The 21,553-nt window shown below is 41.1% G+C and overlaps 1 protein-coding gene across 1 annotated transcript in view; it reads right to left on the reverse strand.

Moving 5' to 3' along the window:
- Positions 1-21,553, reverse strand: part of LOC129510188 (DNA polymerase nu-like) — a 117,375-nt gene that overhangs the window by 54,843 nt on the left and 40,979 nt on the right. The window contains 3 exon segments of the mRNA XM_055326170.1: positions 6,353-6,467; positions 7,370-7,447; positions 8,616-8,673. Of these exon segments, the coding sequence (XP_055182145.1) occupies positions 6,353-6,467; positions 7,370-7,447; positions 8,616-8,673 (251 nt within the window).

A 21,553-nucleotide genomic window follows, 5' to 3' on the forward strand; every position in this document is an offset into this window, starting at 1 on the left:
TGAAACAAACATTTTTAAGAGTATACTTGATCTTGTGGCTTTTTTACCATGTACTATTCTAGTCCTCTGTTTGGAACATAAAAATCATTTCCACAGCAACTAATTATAGTCTAAGTCACAAGTGTGGGGAATTAGAGGCAACCATCATGCAAATATTAAAAGCTTCTTATCTTTGAAGTTCTCTCAAACTCTAATACAAGCTAATAAGATGCAGAGGAGACATACACAGTGTCCAATGTAGGCATGAATTTCTCAAGTTAGCTTTATGGGTTATCAGCTTACCATGAATCTGAAGAGAACTACTCTGATACTTCATACCTTTTTCAAAAATCAGTTGAGCATATTTGAGTGGGTCTATTTCTGGCTTCTCTGTTCCATTCATGTCTGCCAACATCCCCTCTCTTGATTACTACATATTGTATCTTAGTATCAGGTAGTGATTCCTCCCACTTTCTTCTTCGTCAAGATTTGTTTTAGCCATTCCAGAGCCTGTGCCTTTTCACACAAATTGAAATTAAGCTTATTGATGTCTCCAAAAACACTTTTTTGGGTTTTTATAGGACTTGGATTAAGTCTGTGGATAAATCTAAGGAGACTGGACACATTTACTATGTTGGGTCTTCCATTCCATACCCATAGTGTGTCTGCACTAGGGCCTCTTGGACCACTTTCACTGGCACTGTGTAATCTTACACATGCCAATCCTGTACATACTTTGTTAACTGAGTACTTAAGTCGTTTCATTATCTTTGGATACTCTGCATATGGCTCCATTATCTTTGGAGTGATTTTATTTTTTGAAAGATGTATTGATGTATTTATATATTCATGAGAGACACAGGGAGAGAGGCAGAGACACAGGGAGAAGCAGGCTCCCTGCAGGAGCCAGATGTGGGACTCAATCCCAGAACTCCAGGATCACGCTCTGAGTCGAAGGCAGACACTCAACCGCCGAGCCACTCAGGAGTCCCTTTGGAGTGATTTTAAATGGTCTTGTGTTTTTAATTTTGATTTTCTGCATGTTGTCCATTTATAGAAATGCAATTGGATTTTGTATGTTGATATTGTGTCTTGTGACCTTGCTGAACTTACTAGTTCTAGAAGTTTAAGAATATTCTTTTCTAGTATGTTGTTTGGGACTTCTGTATAGACAATCATGTTATCTGCAAACAGAGACAGTTTTACTTCTTCCTCTCCAATCTGCATCCCATTTACGTCTTTTTCTTGCCTTATTTAGTGGCAAGGGCTTCAACATTCAGTACTAACAAGCTGTACCTGATCTAGAGGGAAAGCCATCAGCCTTTCACCATAAATGTGCTATTAGCTGCAGGGTTGTTTTTGAAGATGCTCTTTATCAAGTTGAGGGAATCCCTCTTTCTTTCTAATTTCCTGAGAAGTTTTATCATGAATAGATGTTGGATTTTGTCAAATGCTTTGTTTGGGTCAACAGATATAATCACATTATTTTTATTATTTAGCTTAGTCACATGTGGATTACATTAATTGATTTTCAAATATTTAACCAGTCTTGCATGCCTGGAATAAATCCCACTTGGATGTGGTGAATAATTATTTTTAGACATTGTTGGTTGGATTCAGCTTGCTGATTTTTTTTTTTTTGCTTGCTGATATTTTGTTGAGGATTTTGGCACCTAAGTTTGTGATTGATATTGGTCTATAGTGGGTCTATATTTTGTTTGTATGCTTTTTTAGTTTTTACTCTTTTTGGTTTAAGCATCAGGTAATACTGGCTTCACAGAATGAACTGGGAAGTGTTCCCTTCTTTTCTATTTTCTGGAAGAAAATATACAACTGGGTATGAATTCTTTAAATGTCTGGTAAAATACTCCAGGGAAACTCTCTGGGTCTGGGGATTGATGTTTCAGAAAGTTAGAAATTACAAATTCAATTTCTTTAATGATTACAGAACTATTCAGATTGCTTAGTTCATCTTAGCTGTGGTTTGATAGCTATGGTTTTCAGGAAACTGGTCCATTTCTCCTAAATTGTTGGATTTTTGAGCACAAAGTTGTTTATGTTTATTATTATTAAAATCCTTTTGATGCCTGTGGAATCTGTATTAATATCCTCTATTCCATTCCTGATATTGATGATTGGTATCTTATTTTTATTTTTGTCAGTTTATCAATTTTATTGTTTTTTAAAGAATCAGCTTTTGTTTCATTCATCTCTTTTGTTTCCCTGGTTTCAATTTTATTTATTTCTGCTCTTATCTTTATTATTTCCTTCCTTGTCCTTGCTTTCCATACTTGTGGAAGGAGGGCAGGGGTGTAACAATCTATGACCTGCTTAAGAAACTCTATGTTATATCTTCACCAGAAGGAGAGTGAAACATGAGAAAGGGCATCTGGGAAGAAGCTGGGTGAGAGCATTTATGTTCCAGGCACAGAGGAGGGAAAAGAGGCAAGAATAAAGCATGAATGGCGAGCACATAAATTGGTGCTGAGAATCATCAGTCATCAGAGAATGTAAGTCAGAACTCCAGGGAGACACTAGCTCACACCCACCAGGATGGCTGGAACCAAACAGACAGATAATAAAAAGGACTCGGGAGAATGTGGATAAATTGGAAAGCCATGCCATGTTTGTAAAATGGCATTGCTATTTTATTCCTCAAAAAATTAAATATAGTTGCTACTAAATTGTACATTTAAAAATGGTTAAGATGGCAGATTTTATGTTATTGTATCTTACCACAAGAAAAAGAAGTTAAATACAGAATTATTCTATGTCCCAGAAATTCTGTTAGGTATCCATTAGAAATGAAAACACATATCCACACAAAACCTTGTATGTGAATATTCACAGCAGGATTATTCTTTATAGCCAGGTGGAAACTACCCAAATGCCCATCAACTGTGAATGGGTAAATAAATGGAAGATTATTTGCTTATTTAAACCAAAATATATAAAATACATGATCCCATACAGTGGAATATTATTCAGCCATAAAAAGGAATGAAGTATTGATATTTGCTACTGTAAGAATGAATCTTAAAAATATTATGTTCAGTGAAAAAGCTGGTGAAAGAGGCCACATATTGTTTGATTCCATTAATGTGAAAAATCTAGAACAGAAGAATATAGAAAGGCAGAAAGTAGACTAGGGGTGGGTGTGTGACAGGATGGGATGGAGTTTCTCTCTGGAGAAATGGAAATGTTTTTGAATTAGGCAGTGGTGATGGTTGCAAAATCCTGTGAATATACTAAAAACTGCTGAATTGTACACTTAAGGGGGTGAATTTTATGGTACATAAGTGATATGTCAATTTTAAAAAGAGCCAATGGAGAGAACTAAGGAGAAGGGCATCTCCCTGGAGCAGTGGGCTGGGAGAGAGCACAGGACATGGAGGCCCCCAAGGTCAGTGACAGACCCATCAGAGCCTCTGAGAAGAGGACTGTGGGTGGGCGGTGCTGAGCAGGCTCGTGCTGGCTATGGACCTGAGCGCCAATGGCACCCTGAAGAAAGGTAGCCAGTGTTTTAGATGGCAGGAGTTCCCAGCTTCAGATCAGAAGAAGAAAAGCCTAAGGAGGTAAAGTGAAAGTTAATTCAAAAAAGCAATAATGATCCAGCAGCGAGAAAGAACAAGAAGTATAGACTTCTTTTGTACCTAAATGGTATAACTAAGGGCTCCACTGGGGTTGAAAATATGATTTCCCTGAAGGCAACCCTAGACAGTTGTTGTTTCCAGTGGAGGAAAAGGTGAAGTCAACAAGGAGAATTTAACAATGCTAGAATAAAAATGGAAAATAAAAGAAATTCACATGAGGACTGTCATGTAAAGTTGTACTGGTTGTGCACTGCACAACCCTAGGAAGTGCCATTCACACTGATGTGTAAATGTATGGCACTGCCTAGAGTTGTGCAATATAGTCCTGATCTCAGCAATGGAGGATGCCTCCTCTTTTGAGACACGAACCTTTGAAAACTGGGAGGAGGACATACAATGACATTGAGGCAGAGAGGGAGTTCAGGGGCTCATGTCTGAGGCCCCCTTCTTTGTCATTCAAGTTAAAGGTGAAGTTCTCATTCAAGATTAAGAGAGAAGAGTAGACATTTGTGGAAAGTCTAAAAACATTCAGGGTAGCTGATGAGTAGAGGTTGTCAGGGTCCCTCTCAGGTCAGATAACCCAAATTTATGGTAGACTCACTCATGCACCATTTTATGGCTTCCTGCAGCACCTTGGGGTGGGCAATAGGCAAGCAGAGAGTGGGATCACCCAGAGTTAGAAACATGCAACCAGGAAGGGGAGAAGTAACAGGAGCAGTAAGGCCTACTCCGGGCAGCTGATGGAGATCGTTGGGGAGGCAGGGGTCTGTTACACCTCCATTTACCTCGTGGTCATCCAGCAGGCCATGAGTGCTCACCAAGGCATGCAGGAGGTGCAGAAGGGGAGTTTGGGCTGCATCCCAGGTGGGACTCACAGGAAGGCTACACACACAGGGGAGGGTGAGGCCAGCTGGAGGCGGGAGGGGGCCTTGAGATTGCAGTTGGGAGGTGAGCGGCTGGCAGGAAAGGAACCTAGGCCATGGCTCTGCAAGGTCTCAGCATGAGTTGGGTCCTTCCCAGCAGGGTGGCCAGTGTTGGGGGGAGGGCTGGGTCCCTAGGTCAGCACCTAGGACAAGGAGGGGACACGAGGAGGCCTCCAGCCCAAGGCTGGACAGCAAGCTCCTGGGAGCTGGTGATGGCCCTGTCCTGTGCTCTACATGCTGCCCCGCTGGCCAAATGCTCTGCTTGTCTGTGGATTTTGTTATTTCCCCTGCAGATGCCATCATAACCCTCATTCCCACAACCACCCTTCAAAATCCAGCTCAGTGTACATCAATTTCCTTCCTCCTTTGTCACCTTGACAAGAATACTTCTTCCTGATTTTTTTTTTTTTTTGATTCAAGTAAATCTTGTGGTCAGGGTCTGATTTCTGGAGAGGAGATGCTTTCTGGCCAACAGAACTGTTTGGCTCCCATGCCATTCCCTCATTTCTTCGACAGATGCGCGCTGAGACTCCATCTCTCATGGGGCACCACAGGGGACAGACCCAGTTGGCCCTGCCCTCCACAAGCTGACATTCCAGCAGGGCAGGCAGGATGGAGACAATGGAGAGATACGTGCTGGGGATGGGGAGGGCAGGTCCTCGAGGGAAGCTGAGGCGTCACACAATGAGTAAATCACAGGGACACTCCAGGAAGGAAAGGCCTGAGTGAGGCGTGTACCCAGAGCACCTGGTGGCTCTGTGGGGCCAACGTGGAGAGGGGCCTGCAGCACCAGAGCCAGATGAGGGGACATGGCCCTGCCCTCGCAGGGCTCACATGAAGGGGACACAGAGGGAAGTGTAGCAGCTGGAGAACACAGAGGGCCAGCCTTCATAGAGCGGTGCCTCCAGGCTGACTCCAGAGGGTGAGTGGATGTCAGAATAAGTTGGGATGGGTGAGGAGGCCCAAAGGAGGTGCAGCCTGGGGGAAAGGCAGGAGCTGGGAGGGAAGATGGTGTTTATAGCTGTGAAGGAGGGGACACAGCAGGTGCAGTGGCCTCCCTGGCAGGTCACCCACCAGGTGCCTCTTCTTCCTCTTGGCAGAATCCTGATTTAGTTCCAGGCAGTGGTGCACCTGGCCCTGGTGGATGTTGTGACTGTGTCTATTTGTTCCAGAGAGTGGCCGTTGCCAGCCTTTCTTGTAGCTGCACAACCTTGCCCTGGAAAGGCAGTGTAAGAGCTGTCAGCAGCAGGGCCCTGGGCGGGACTCCTGCCCTCTGACTAGTCAGGGCAGCGTGAAGGGAGAGTCCACTCCTCCCCTCTCTAGCCTACTTTGCGCAAGAGGCAGCAGGTAACCCGTAGCTAGGATAAAGAAAAGCTGACAGCCTAAGAACACTAATGCACAGGGACAGGTGTTTGAGGACACTGCCACACTGGCTAACAAAACCTGAGGCTGTCTGCCTCCCGAGTACTCTCTGAGTGCAGTCATGTCAGGGACTGTCCCTTGCAGCCTCAAGTGCTTCTGGCCCGACAGGGTGGGGTGTGGAGAGGAAGTGCCTGTGCCCAGCACTGCTGCACACACTCGCATGGAGGCAGCATGGACTCCCATCTTGGATTCTTCCAGTATCTCCATTACATTCTCTAGCAATGGGTTTCATTTTGGGTGGTGAAGAGCCATAGGTTCTTTCACAATTAGGGAAATCTTGGCATTTTAATTACCCACTCCTCTTTTCAAAAGGTTAACTATTAGAGAAAAACAGAAGTTCCTTCTTATGAAAACAGCCTTAGAATAACTTCAGGCTTTTAAAATCATGTCAGCATTCTTGAAGATCTGATAATATCATGAGCTCATGTATCTTACCACTGTGAAGTCAGCGTACAAAATACATCATCTCTTCCAGATTCTCGGAATAACTTCAAAAGTTCCGGATCCCCAGACAAATGTGCAAGAATGCGCAATTCAATCTGTGAAAAGTCTGTAAGATGGAGTCCACATTAATTGTGAATCTACCAACAGTGTTCCTGGTCATTGCCATCCACGCTGCAGTCCACCCTCAACCTCCCACCCCCACTGCAGTATCAAGAGCAACATCCCCCACCCATCTGCCAGGGTCCTTTAGCCTCAGGGCCACTGGCCATCCCTGTGTCTGTAAGTCTCAGAGACTCGTCCTGCCTTCTATGAGACCAGCAATGCCTCTGGGGTGGGCTACCTGCACTCATCTGTTCATTCTGTACATCACAAGTTTAGAGAAGCCTACTGTGTACTGTGTGCCAGGTGTGTGCTTGGGATTTGACAGTGAACAAAACAGACCAGCCTCTCTTCATGGAGCCCATGTTCTAGGAGCAGAAAACAATGTGCATGAGTTATCTGGTATGTCAGGAGATGAGAAGTGAAGTGGAAAAGACAGATCAAGAAAGGAGGTTCAGGAGGGAGTAGGTGGTCAGCATACACCCACGTGTACACCGTACACGGAGAAGATGAGGGAGGGAATGAGATAGTATCTAGCAAAGAGGTTTCACGCAGGCGTGGGGTGGGACTGGCCCCGCTGGAGGCCAGCATGTCTGCAGGGAGAGAGCAGGGTAAAGCACCAAGCATGAGTGTGATGAGGACAGAGAGAAGATAGGAGGGTAGAGTGGGTGGGACCATGTGGGGGCATCTGAGATCTAGAGAAGGCAAGGGACCCTCCAAGCAGATATGCTTTTATGTACTGTGCACAAGAAATCTTTCCTTTGTGTAAATATTTGCCTTAGGATGTTAGAGAATGAATTCTGTAAGTACCTTTGAATTCTCAACTTCCAAGTATTTGAACCATATGAGACGTGTGAAGTGAGCCCCAGTGACACAGAGATGTGTGTCTCTGGCATAGTCTGCCCATACCTGCTGCCAGGAAGGTGTGGCTCTCGGGTGCAACAAACATGCTCCTTGGGGAAATGGTGAGCATCGTGCCTTCTGTACCTGAATTGTTATTTCAAAAATACTTGGTGAATATGGTCATGCACTGATTCACAGCCATTCCTCACACAGTTTATTTTAATATTATTCCAAAGTCAAGAGTCTAGATTTCTGACTTTTCTGAATATTTTTAATACAGTTTATTTATTTTTATTTTTTTAAAGATTTTATTTATTTATTCATGAGAGAGAAAGAGAGAGAGACAGACAGACAGACAGACACATGCAGGGAGCCTGACATGGGATTTGATCCTGGGTCTCCAGGATCAGGCCCTGGGCCGAAGGTGGCACTAAACCGCCGAGCCACCCGGGCTGCCCATTTTTAATACAATTTAAAAGCAACACGGTACTGCTGAGAGTAAAGTAGATTTTCTGTTGTTAAAATTTTACATTCTGTCTAGAATTCTTGGTGAGGAAAATCTCAAATAGTGACCCTTGAACATACACTGGTAAGAATGTTCTGGAGGCTCCCTGAGCCTCACTGCCTAGAAGATAGGCTTTGGGGAAGCACAGTTTCTATGATGCACAGGGTATGTTTTGAAGGGCAGTAGAAGACAAGGTGCTTGTTGTGGTCGCCTCCATGTGGGGTCCTGCCTAAGGGTGACTATGTATTTATTTGAAAGGACCCCTGGTCATGCTTCACTGTTTTGTGGTGACCCAGCAGAAGCAGTGGTTCCCAAAGCAGAGGGGCCGGAGCACTTCACCAGGGGTGCAGGAGTTACAGGGATGGGCCTTACTTTGCTCAGATATGACCTTTTTGTTTTTTAGAAGTGTAACTGTCCACATACAGTGGAATACCTCAGAAGAAAGAACAGTGTTAATATGCTTTTATAAACATTTCCAGTAGCTTTCAGACTTTAATAGAAGCCAATTCTATTGTATGTTTGTTTTTTTTTCTCTATTGGGAAGTTGGTGGGGGAGAGATGGTGGGAGGGGAGCTACTTTCCTCATATAATTATCATCTATTTTAACTTTTGAAATGCTAAAAGGGAGGTGCCATATCAGTTTAGCTGTGTTTTATTATTCAATGTGTATTTAAATCCTGGTCATGCAAATACAGAGAACTTCAGGAAGGCAAAGAAGTTAGTTATACAGAAAAGCAATTATAAACGCTTGTAAGTTTGAAGAAAATGTTACCCAAGACTTCAGCAAAATAGAGAAAAATGGATTACCTTTAAAATTTTGCGGTTTAGTAATCTTAATTGGGTGCTTGGAGATACCTTGGATATTCTGTTAATAATAAGAGGAGAATAGCTTTAGCTGAAGAATCTACTTGTAAATTAATCTGTATCATTTAATATTATTATTTTTTAAAATTATTTTTTAAAGTAAACTCTACACCCAACCTGGGTCTTGAACTCATGGCCCCGAGATCAAGAACTGCATGCTCTATCAACTGAGCCAGCCAGATGCCCCCAAATCTTTACCATTTAAGGGCATTTAAAATGTGTCACGTTTTATTAAACCTTAACAAAACAGCTAATGCCAATATATTATACATAAGCATGTTACTACACAATATAAGTATCTAACACTGAAACATAATTTTGGCAAGTACACCACTAAGTACAGTCAGCAAATATGAGAACAATTCTTCTTGACTCCAGCCTGTGTGGCCTTTGTAATTATATACAGTAATGTTGCTAGCAGCAGCCAAATACAAACTTATTAACTTAAAAATTTCTAACATGCTAAATGTAGATTTCTGTAAAATTTGTATATTGTAGCTACCCCTTAAACATATTTTAAGATGAAAATTCTGGTCTCTCCACCCTGACCATCGCCTCCCCTGGTGCGCTTGGCACGTGCAGCCACCCCCTGGCTGGTGGCCAGTGTGTCCACATCCCCTGGAAAACCTAAGCCTTTACACCCTTACAACTTGGACTGAATAGCCGTTGGCTTCCCTCCTGTTACTGCCATTCAAATTAGGAGAACTTCCGCAGCAACATCCTTTGTACTTGGCAGTACCTTCCACAAAGACATCCTGCTTTACCTGGTAATGGGAGTCTTTGGGCACTCGTTGGTCTCAACCCCCTGACAGGATCCAGTGAGGCTGCTGGATGTCCAGACCCTGTGGTTTGGGCCCAGCAACCCCATGTAAGGCAGACACTGTCACCTCATGTTTTAAGGTGAGGACACCGAGATCCGAGGTATGAAGATTGTGGCCCTCACATTTTCTCTACAATATAATCATGTGATAGCTTAAAACAATACCAAATATTCATGCAATAAGCTCAGTAACAGGACAGAGAGGACAGAACACGAGAGCCAGTGAACTTAGAGACAGCAGAAATTATCCTGTGTAGAGGAGAGAAGAAAAATTTGGGGGCAACATAAACAGAGGCTCAGGGACCTGTGGGATAATATCAGAAGCACAATATGATTGTTATTTCAGTCCCTGAGAGAAAAAAAGAGACTAGTGTAGAAAAGAATAAAGAAATAATGGCTAAAAATTTCCCAGATTTAGTGAAAGACATTTTTCAGCTTAAATGAGATAAATTAAAAGAAAATCAGGCCCAGAAACATCACAAACTGCTGAAAACCAAAGACAGAACAATCTTGAAAGTAGCGTGAGTGAAATGACACAGGAACATGTACAGGAGCAGCCACGTGGCTGGCCATGGACTTGCAGTCAGGAGCCCTGTGCTCAGACCACAGTGGCGCTGAACGAGGGCTCTGTCAACTCAGAGCCTGCTCGTCAGAAGATCGTGTCCTCCAGGAATGATAGCAAACTGAATAAGGGTAAGGTTAGGTGCAGGGTGGGTAGGATTTGGATTAGGGGTAGGGCTAGCAGTTGTTTTAGAGGTAGGAGTCGAGGTAATGGTAGGAGTAAGGAACTCTGTAGAAGTAAGTGTAATGGTAGGGGTAGGGGTCAGGTTAGCTTTATGGTAGGTGTCAGTGTATAAGTATGTTTAGGGGTATGGTCAGGGTAGTAGTAGGTGTTGGGGGAGGGTTCATTGTGGTATAGAGGTAGGGTTAGGAGTAGGTTTAAGGTTATGTGTAGCTGTAAGTGTAGGGGCAGGGGCAGAGTTAAGCTTAGGGCTAGTTGTACAGGTAGTGGCAAAGGTAGGAGTAGATTTAGCTTTAGGGGTCCATGTACAAGTATAGTGCACCTAGGCATAGTGTGAGTGTTGGAGTAGGGGTCTGTGTAGGGATAGGACTAGAGGAGCAGATAGTTCAAAGTATGTTCTCTGAAACAATGAAGGTAAACTAAGAATCAGTAACAGAAAGATATCACGAAAATTCACAAATTTTAGGACATTAGCCAACATAATTCTCAATTAGCCAAGTGTCAAAGTAGATGTCTTAAGGGAACTTAGAAAATATGTTGAACAGAATGCAAAAGGAAATACACAGTATCAAAATCCATGGCATAAAGCTAAAACAGTACTTATAGGGAAATTTATAGCATTAAATGTTTATATTGGAGAAAAAGAAAGGTCTCAAATAAAAAATTTAAGCTTCTATACTGAGGAAATAGAAAGAAAAAGAGCAAATTAACTCCAATGCAAGTAATAGAAAAATAATGAAGATCTGAAATTAATGAAATTTAAAACAGAAAAGCAATACAGCTGACCCTTAGACAATATGGGTTTGAACTACACAAGTCTACTTATACAGATTGTTTTGAAACATACAGAACTGTACTGCAGATGTATTTTCTTTTCCTTATGATTTTCTTAATAACATTTCCTTTTCTCTAGCTTTTGACTGTAAACTAGAATTATTTAAAAAATACAGCATATAATACATTGACATGCAAAATACCTGTTAATCAATTGTTTATGTCATTAGTAAGGCTTCTAATCCACAGTAGGCTACCAGTAGTTAAGTTTTTAAGGAGTCAAAAGTCATATGTGAGCTTTCTACTGTGCAGATCAGTGCTCCAATCCTTTTTTTTAAGATTATTTATTTATTTATTCATAGAGACACACACACACACACACACAGAGAGAGAGAGAGAGAGAGAGGCAGAGACACAGGCAGAGGGAGAAGCAGGCACCATGCAGAGAACCTGACATGGGACTCTATCCAGGGTCTCCAGGATCATGCCCTAGGCTGCAGACGGTGCTAAACTGCTGCGCCACCGGGGCTGCCCCAGTGCTCCAATCCTTACGTTGTTCAACGGTCAACTATATAGATAAATCAGTGAAGCCCAAGCCTTGTAAAAGACCAATAAAACTGATAAACCGCTACCTAAACTGTTCTTAAAAAAGCCAAAAATGATCAATTTTAGGAATGAAAGGCAGATATTATCACAGATCACATGAAGGACAATAAAGAAATTCTATGAGCATAATGTGTCCATAAATTCAACAAGATGGAGGCTGCCAGTTCCTTAAGAGATACAAACTACCAAAATTCACTCAAGAAAAAACAAAATCCAGATAACCCACAACTATTACAAAAACTGACTCTGGTTAAAAACTTTTCTGCAAATAAAATTATAGATCCAGATAGTTTCAATGGTGAATTCTACCACATAATTAAGGAATAAGTAATATTGATTCTACATGATCTCTACTAGAAAATAAAACAGAAGGGAATACTTTTTAACTTATTTTATGAGGTAATATCCTAATAGCAAAACCAGACAAAGACTTTTCAAGAAAAAACTACAGACCAATATCTCTCATGGATATAGGCAGAAATAATCCTAAACAAAATGTGAGCAAATCAATCCAGCAACAAGACAATCCGTCATGACCAAGATTTTTGGGGGTTAATCCCACATATCCCAGCCTTGGCTGATTCAACATTTAAAAATCTATTAATGTCATTCTCTATAGAAATGCATTGAAGAAAAAAATAAAAAAAATCATATGATCTTAATAGATGCAGAAAAAGCATTTGACAAAATTAAATATCCATCCATGATAAAAAGTACTCTTAGAAATTAGGAATAGAAAGGAATTCTCTAACATGACAAAGAGAATCTGTGACAAAACCTAAAATGAACACTGCCCTTGATGGTGAAAGACTCAATGTTTTCCTTTGGAGAGCAGGAGTAGGACAAGGATGTTTCCTCCTAGCACTCTATTCAACACAATAATGGAAATCTGAGCCAGAATGATAAGGCAAGAAAAAGAAATAAAAAGCATACAGTACAAAAAAAGAAATAAAATGGCCATTATTCATGGAAGACATGATTGTCTATGTAGAATAACCCATGGAAACAAAAAAGCTTTCTGGGACTAATAAATGAGCTGCCAAGGTACTAGAATATAAAGTCAACCTACAAAAATCAATTGTGTATCTACATATTCCCAGTGAACAACTGGGCATTGAAATTAAACAATGCCATTTATAACAGCAGCCTCAAAATACCAAAGTATAAATCTGTGTGCAGAAAATTACAAAATTCTGATAAAAGGATTCAAAGCCCTAAATAAATAGAAAGATACACTATGTTCTTGGATTAGAATACTCAAATGCTGACGACCTCCAAATTGATTAATGAATTCAGCACAATCCCAATCGAAATCCCAGCAGGATATTTCATAGCTATCAACAAGCTAATTCTATAATTATGGATCATAGGTCTAAAGGTAAAATGTAAAACTCTAAAACTTTTAGAAGAAAACTTAAGAGGGGCACCTAGATGCCTCAGTCAGTTAAAATGTCTGCCTTCGGCTCAGGTCATGGTCTCAGGGTTCTAGGATAGAGCCCCACTCTGAGCTCCCTGTCTCCCTGCTGTACTCTCTCTGCCAAATAAATAAAATCTTTAAAATAATTAAGAGAAAATCCTTGTAATCTTGGGTTACACAGAAAGTTCTTAGATATGCACCAAAAGCATGATCTATAAAAGAAAACACTTGAAGAATTTGGCTCCATGAAACTTTTAAAAACTTTGGTTTGAGAAGGATGCTGTTAAGGGAATGAAAAGCAAGCCTTATACTAGAATAATTTTTTTTCGTATCACACTGAATTAAAAATATATAAAGAACTCTTAACAAAACTCAGCAATGAGGGACGCCTGGGTGGCTCAGCAGTTAAAAGTCTGCCTTTGGATCAGGGCGTGATCCCGGAGTCCTGGGATCGAGTCCCACGTCGGGCTTCCTGCATGGAGCCTCCTTCTTTCTCTGCCTAGGTCTACCTCTCTTTCTGTGTCTCTCATCAATAAATAAATAAATAAAATCCTAAAAAAAAAAAAAAACCAACTCAGCAATGAGAGGTACTTCCAGAATGGCAGAGTGAGGAGCCTGCCAACTCATTCTATGAGATAAGTATTACCCTGATACTGAAGCCAGATATTATATACTACACTCTCCATAAATAAAGATACAAAGCCCTCAACCAGATATTAGCAAGCTGATCTAACAACATCCAAAAAGGATTATATATCATGACCAAGTAGGATTTATCTTAGGAATGTAAGATTTGTTTAAAATCCAAAAATAATTAATGTAATACATCAGATTAGTAGAATAAAGGACAAAAAACACATCATCATTGCGATAAAACATTAAGAGCATTTGCTAAAATCCAACACTCATTTATATGAACATATCTCAACTAGGAAAAAAAAGAATTTTCTCAACCTAACAAAGAGCATTCATAAAATTTACTCACTTTGAGTAATTTCACTGTCATAGCTGTATAAAATAGGATGTGTTCTTTACCCAATGGAATGCCAAATCAGAACCAGGTCAGACTGTAATTAATGCACCCAGCTAAGTGCTCCTGGTTGTCAGGGCCACCCAGAAAAAAACATGTACAATTCCTAATATCATTTCTCCCAGGTCTCATAAAACATCAGCTTTAATGAAAGTCACTTTACCTAGAGAGAAAGAAACGGGTTTCCTATTTGTCCTGAGAAGGCAATAATATTAAGTTTAAACAGATATGAAAGAAGCCTTTATTTAAAAAAATTATTTATTTGTTCGTGAGAGACAGAGAGGCAGAGACATACACAGTGGGAGAAGCAGGCTCCCCATGGGGAGTCCAATGTGGGACTCGATCCCAGGGCCCTGAGATCATGACCTGAGCCAAAGGCAGATGCTCAACCACTGAGCCACCCAGGCATCCCTGAAAGAAGCCTTTTAATAATTAAATGGCAATTTTTTGTTTTACAATATAAAAAATAACAGGATAATAAACTTCACTAAATACCTAACTTAAGAATGGCATGCTTTATTAAATATGTTCGTCCACAGAACGCAATCCTGAGAAGGATGTTGGCCCATGCCAAACTCTTCATGGATAATGCCTTTCCCATTGCTCTGTTGCACTGTGTACCAGCCAGGTCTGTGTCTGCTCATATACATGGGTTCACATTCACAAATGTATATAGGAAATGCTTCAGAGCTTCTGTACTGGCCTCTGTGATGAAAACAGCAATTGGACAGTCCTGTCCCTAAAGCCTCATGCACAAATGAATGCTCACACATTTGTCTGTCAGGGTGAGCCATGAATGTATATGCATGTAAGTTATCAAAGACCAAGGGTGAAATAAAGTGACTATGGGAGTGTGTGACAGCTAACAAGAGCCTGAAACATCTGGGAAGGAGTCAGATCCCATTTGGTAACCATCTGTATGTGGTGAAGCCTAGTGGAAGCACTCAACACACCAGGGATGTAGGTGGAAGCATGGTTGTCACATGCCCATGGTGGCATCCAAGTCAGACATGACTAGCAAATGGATGCTGTCAAAGACCAAAACTAGATTTTAATACAAGGAGGAGTGTGCCTTTCTGAAGAAGAAAAAAATGGCAAACCACTTGCAGATACCATGTTGTCAGGTGGGGTTAGACTCCCCATCAATCTCTTCATGAGAGGGGCTGGCACCCACAATGACAAGAAATAATAAATCTGAGTGTCTGTGGTGTGAAAGCAATATCATCAGCATACTTGGCTTGTTAGGATCAATCATTATTATCTGACATCAGCTAGTTCCCTCATATTGACCACTCAGTGAAATAAGATTTTTTGAAGTATAATTAACATACAATATATTGGTTTCATGTGTGCAACATAGTGATTCAATAATTCCTTTTATTACCTAATGTAGTCCCCATCTATTAGATGTTATTATGATATTAATGACTATATTCCCTGTGCTATACTTTTCATCTACATCACTTTTTTATTTTTATTTTTATTTTATTATTTTTTTACATCACTTTTTTTATAACTGGAAGTTTGTACTTGATTTCGTGCATCCTGCCACTCACCTTCCCTCTGGCAGCCACCAGTTTGTTCCCTCTCTTTAAGGGTCTGCTTTTTCTTTTTTGGCAGGTTTGTTTCTTTGTTTTGTTTTTTAGATTCCACCTATAAGTGAAATCACATGGTATTTGTCTTTGTCTGACTTACTTAATTTAGCTTAATATCCTCAAGGTCCACCCACATTGTTGCAAATGGTAAAATCTCATTCTTTTTTATGGATGAGTAATACTCCACTATATATATATAGACCACATCTTCTCTATCCATTCATCAGGTGATGGATACCTGGGTTGCTTCCATATCATGGTATTGTAAATCATGCTAAAATCAACAAAGAGGTGCATGTGTCTTTCCAAATTAGTGTTTTTCTTTGGGTAAATAGCCAGCAGTAAAACTATCGGATCATATGGTATTTCTAATTTTTTGAGGAACCTCCATACTGTATTCCACAGCATCAATTTACATTCCCACCAATAGTGCACGAGGGTTCCTCTTTCTCAGTATCCTCTTCAACACTTGATTCTTGGCTTTTTGATTTTAGCTATTTTAACAGGTGTGAGGTGGTATCTCATTGTAGTTTTGATTTGCATTTCCTTGATGATGAGGGATGCTGAGCATCTTTTTACGTATCTGTTGGTCATCTATGTGTCTTTGGAAAAATGTCTATTCAGGTCTCCATTTTTAATTGGATTTTTTTTTTGGTGTTGAGTTGTGTAAGTTCCTTATATTTTAGATATTATCCCTTTATTGGATATATTACTTCCACTTCCCATTCACTAGATTTTTTTTTATTTTGTTGAGGACTTCTTTGTTGTGCAAAAGCTTTTTATTTTGGCGGGGTCTCAATAGTTTTTTTTTGCCTCTGTTTCCCTTGTTGGAGGAGACATATCTAGAAAAATGTTGCAACAGTGGATGTCAAAGAGATCACTGCCTAAGTTTTCTTTTAGGATTTTTATATTTTCAGGTCTCATGTTTAAGTCTTTAATCCATTTTTACGTATTTATTTTGTGATCCAGTTTCATTCTTTTGCATGTATTTGTCCAGTTTTCCCAGCACCATTTATTGAAGATACTCTCTTCCCCATTGGATATTCTTGCCTCCTTTGTCATAGATTAACCAACCATATAAGCATGGGTTCATTTCTGGGCTCTCTATCCTATTACACTGATCCATGTGTCTATTTCCGTGTCAGTACCATACTGTCCTGATCACTATAGCTTTGTGATATATCTTGAGATCTGGACTTGAGATACCTCTGGCTTTGTTCCTCTTTCCAAGATTGCTTTGGCTGTTTGGGGTCTTTGGTGGTTCCATACAATTTTGGTATTATTTGTTCTAGTTCTGTGGAAAATGTTGATATTTTGATAGCAATTGCACTGAATCTATAGATTGCTTTGTGTAGTATGGGCATTTTAACAATATTAATTCATCAATCCATGAACATAGTATATCTTTCCATTTATTTGTATCTTCTCTAACTTCTTTCATCAATGTTATATTGTTTTCAGAGGATAGGTCTTTCATTTCCCTGATTGTTTATTCCTAGGTGTTTCTTTTTTTGGGGGGGGGGTGCATTTGCAAATGAGATTGTTTTTTTAAATTTCTCTTTCTGCTACTTGGTTTTTAGTATATAGAAATGCAATAGATTTCTATATCTAAATTTGTATCCTGCAACTTCACTGAATTTAGTTATCAGTTCAAATAGGTTTTTGTTGGAGTCTTTAGGGTTTTCTATATAAAGTATCATGCCATTTGCAATAATGAATGTTTTTCTTCTTCCTTACCAATTTGGATCCCTTTCATTTCTTTTTATTTTTTAAAAAAATTTTATTTATTTATTTGAGAGAAAGAGAGAGAGAGAGAGAACACAAGTGGAGGGGAGGGGCAGAAGGTGAGGGAGAAGCAGGATCTCTGCTGAGCAGGGAGCCCTATGCAGGGCTTGATCCCAGGACCCTGAGATCATGACCTGAGCTAAAGGCAGATGCCTAACTGACTGAGCCACACAGGTGCCCCTTTTATTTCTTTTCTTGTCTGATTGTTGCAGCTAGGACTTCCAGTACTATGTTGAATAGAAATGCAGTGAAAATTTCAATCTCCTTGGTCTCCCTAATATGTAGTAGTCTGGACTAGGCCCATCAGCCTTTTGAGAACTCTAGAGCAGAATGCAGAGTGAGCACATAGCAACATGACCATACAACAGAAGGACTACTTTAAGTTTCCCAATCTATGGAAAGTAAAAGTAAAGTGGGACTTCATTCTCCTGTAGGTTATAAATTTTTCTGCTTTAATGTACACATCACAAGGAGTATGAGAACCACTTCTAAGTCCCTTGTATAAATAAACACAGCCAGATTCTCTGGGACACTGAGACCACTACAGGAAATGCCCTGTGCTTTGTTCTTGATTCTCTTTTCTCAGCTTCCATAGACTGCTTTGGGCCCCATGATGGCTGCAGAGAAAAAGTACTAGTAATAAAAACTGGGCACATTCGTAGCATTTGTTTTCATGATGAACTTCGGTGTGCTTAAAAAAAATAAGACAACTGATCTAGAAAAATTCAATGTTAACAGCTTTTATTTCACAGTCAGTAAAAGGCTAGGTGCAGAGGTGACATTTTAAGTCTATAATTTGGCATTTGTTAAAATGTCAGTAGTTGTAAATGAAAATGCCAAGTGAGCAACAGTTTTAACTACATGGGAAGGCAGTGCACCCAGGAGGTCCATTGTCCTATGGCCCTCCTACTCAGGTGCTGTGTGGGCCTAGAGATGGTCACCATCAGTCCTCTACAGTGTGGCCAAAGTATCTAAACTGCAGATACAATACCAAGGAGGCAGCAGAAATAGAGCAACAATAGCAGACCTGTCTCTAGTGTATGGAGAACCTCTGGAATGAGGCCAAATGGCAGTGATAATCACAACGAGGGTTGCAGCTAGTTTTCCTTTGTCCTGATCTCCACGTGGCAGCAGTGGCAGCAGCAGCAGCAGCAGCAGCAGCAGCTTCCAAGCAGCACAGGAGGTGCCTCTGATGGGCTGTCAGGAGCAAACGAACAAACTGCGCTCCAGCAGGACACAGCCTCCTGAGGACAAGGTGATGCTTGTGTTGTCTCCTCTGTCCTCAGCACCTATGACCCTTCCTAGCACACAGTGGCAATCAACAAATATTAGCTGAAGGAATAAAATGAAAAAGAAATAATCTTCACAATAACCTGGCAAAGGCGGCATTACTTTTACTATTTCATGGAGGAAAATTGAGGTTTCCAGCTAGAGTCATACTGTTAGCAATTGAGCTGGGATTTGAACTTAGGTATGCCCCAAAACAGTGCTCAGCAGCCTCTGGTGTTCTGTCAAACAGTGTCAGATGTTTCCTGAAATTATTTTTCTTAAGAATATGAGGGAAAACACAACAAATAAAAACCAGGGCAGCAAAAACATAGAAAGGGCAATTAGCAAAGAACAGGGTAAGGGCCACATAGCCATACCCAAGAGAGTACTTAGCACTGGGCTAGCACTCCTGTACTTTATCTGATCTGTAGCCCCAAGACCAGCATGGGCTCCAGCCCTGTGTGGAGCTGGGGGCTGGGTGAGGGGCTCAGATGGCCTTGGCGTGCACTGAGATGCACCTCTCCTACAACCACATGGCCCAGGTGGCCCATTCCTTCACCATAGAGTGTTTGTTTAGTCATCACATCTTCTGTCACTGCCTCTCTGCCTCCCCTGATGAGCCTCATCTTCCCCTGTGCTTCTGATCCTTGCCCCTGCAACCCCATATTTACACAGCATTTTATCATCTTTCATATCAGGACTTAGTCTACTGTCTGCTCATGCCCTCCAGCCCCCAGACTCCACAAGGATAGAAGTTGTGATGCTTTTAGCATAAGCATCATGAATAGCCTGGCACTCAGATGCTCAGTAAACATCTGTTGAATGAATAAATGAATGAATGAGTGGGCAGCAGGAGGAAATGGGCTGGAGAGGGAGTCAGGGGTCAGAACACTAGGAGCCCTGGACACGAGGTAAGGAGTGGAAAATGTGACCAGCCTGTGAGGCTCTCTGCTGCTGGGCAGAAGAGTGGAAGAGCAGGGAAGGATAGCTGAAGTGGGTGGGATGAGAAGTACAGTGAAGGGCAATGCTCAGGAGCCACACTCTACAGGACCTGATGATGGGCTAGAAAAGCAGGGCTCCCACCTGAGTGACCAGGGGAATGGAGGCAGATTTGGCATAAAAGGATGAAATCACTGTGGGTTTTTTTTTTTTGAAGATTTATTTATTTACTTTAGAGAGAGAGAGAGAGAGAGAGAGAGCAGAGGGGGTGGGCAGAGGGAGAAGGTAAAAAAAAACTCAAGCAGACTCCCTGCTGAGCACAGAGCCTGATGCGGGACTTAATCTCACCACCTAAGATCATAACCTGAGCTGAAACCAAGAGTTGAACACTCAACCAACTGAGCCAACCTGGCACCCTCCCACCCACCCCCCTTTTTTGAGAGGCCTGAAGGAAAGCTGAATGGAGAGAGAAGTTTGAGTGTTATGAGCACATAAGCGGGAGCAGAGGCTGCAGCTGCTGGGGAAGGAGAACCATGTACAATGGGCTCCGAGGAGGGAGGAAGAGTGCCCAGGCCACAGGGAGAAAGGAAGGGGAATAAGCCCTCAGGGTGCCCAACCCAGGAGAGAGGAGAGGGAGTCAGACATGGGAGGACCACATGGAGCCAGAGGAAGGGCAAAATAAATCAAGCAGCATGGGCAGAGTGGAGATGCCTAGCAGAGCAAAGAGGGTGCCAGAGATCAGGGCTGAGGGCCTATCCCAGGGCAGCGTGACTCCAGAGAGCAGGTGCCTCTCCCTGCCCACTGTCTGACCCTCATGGCCCATTTAGCTGTGGGTCATGATTCCTTAGGAGGTCTCCAAGTGCTTTAAAGGACAAAACTGAATAGGATAAAAAATACTGGTGTGCACTGCACACAGTGGTGCCCACTCTTAGTAAACTCTAATCACAGATGTTCCAAAAAAAAAAAAAAAAAGGAGGTGAATGGAAAGTACCAGAATACTCCCTTCCCACTGTGAAGTGATCCACGGAGAATGAGGGACTGTTCCTTTTATTCTAAATAGAAATTAGAAAATATTTAATCCCTAAAATAACAAAGTATAAAGATAAAAAATCTCATTTGGGTTTCAAATAGTGGTGCAGAGTTAGCAATAATTACACAACTTATGAAAATCTTGATAATAAATAGTTTGATAGTTAAATGATATCATGTGGGAGATATTCAGCAGGTAAGCAGAAAAATCACATGCCAACAATTTAACTGAGTAGAATTATTTCAAATTAGCTACTTTAATATTTATATAGGTAATGCTGAAATAGGGCTTAATTGTATCTGGAAAATAAGACTCTTCACTGGGCAGTGCCACCTGAACCCAAAGGCAAAGTTCCTAAGAATCTTTACCAAGTAACTACCTAAGAATGGATGGCACACTGGAACAGAACAGACTATTTCCTGTTAGAAGAAAAAGATAAGTAATAAATAGCCCTTACTTGTTTTTTTAGTGTATTCAGAAGAATATTGGTTAAAATAAACTTATCTCATTCAGTGGGTTTAAAATTTGTAATTCTTATTTCTGCAGATAGCTAGAAAAAAAAACCAATCTTGTCATGTGCAGAGATACTGGCTATTTGGGCCACGAGTATTCTCTTTTCCTTCTTCCTCAGAAAATGACACTTAGGGACGCCTGGGTGGCTCAGTCAGTTAAGCATCTGCCTTCAGTTCAGGTCCTGATCTCAGGGTCTTGGGATTGAGCCCCGCATCAGCGGTCCCTGTTCTGTGGGGAGTCTCCCTGCTGGTCTCTCTCTTGCTCTCACTCTCTCTCAAATAAATAAATAAGTAAATAAATAAATAAATAAATAAATAACCTTAAAAAGAAAGAAAGAAAGAAAGAAAGAAAGAAAGAAAGA

This window comes from Nyctereutes procyonoides, unplaced genomic scaffold (assembly GCF_905146905.1).
Source record: "Nyctereutes procyonoides isolate TBG_1078 unplaced genomic scaffold, NYPRO_anot_genome, whole genome shotgun sequence".
In the NCBI taxonomy this organism is placed as follows: Eukaryota; Metazoa; Chordata; class Mammalia; order Carnivora; family Canidae; genus Nyctereutes; species Nyctereutes procyonoides.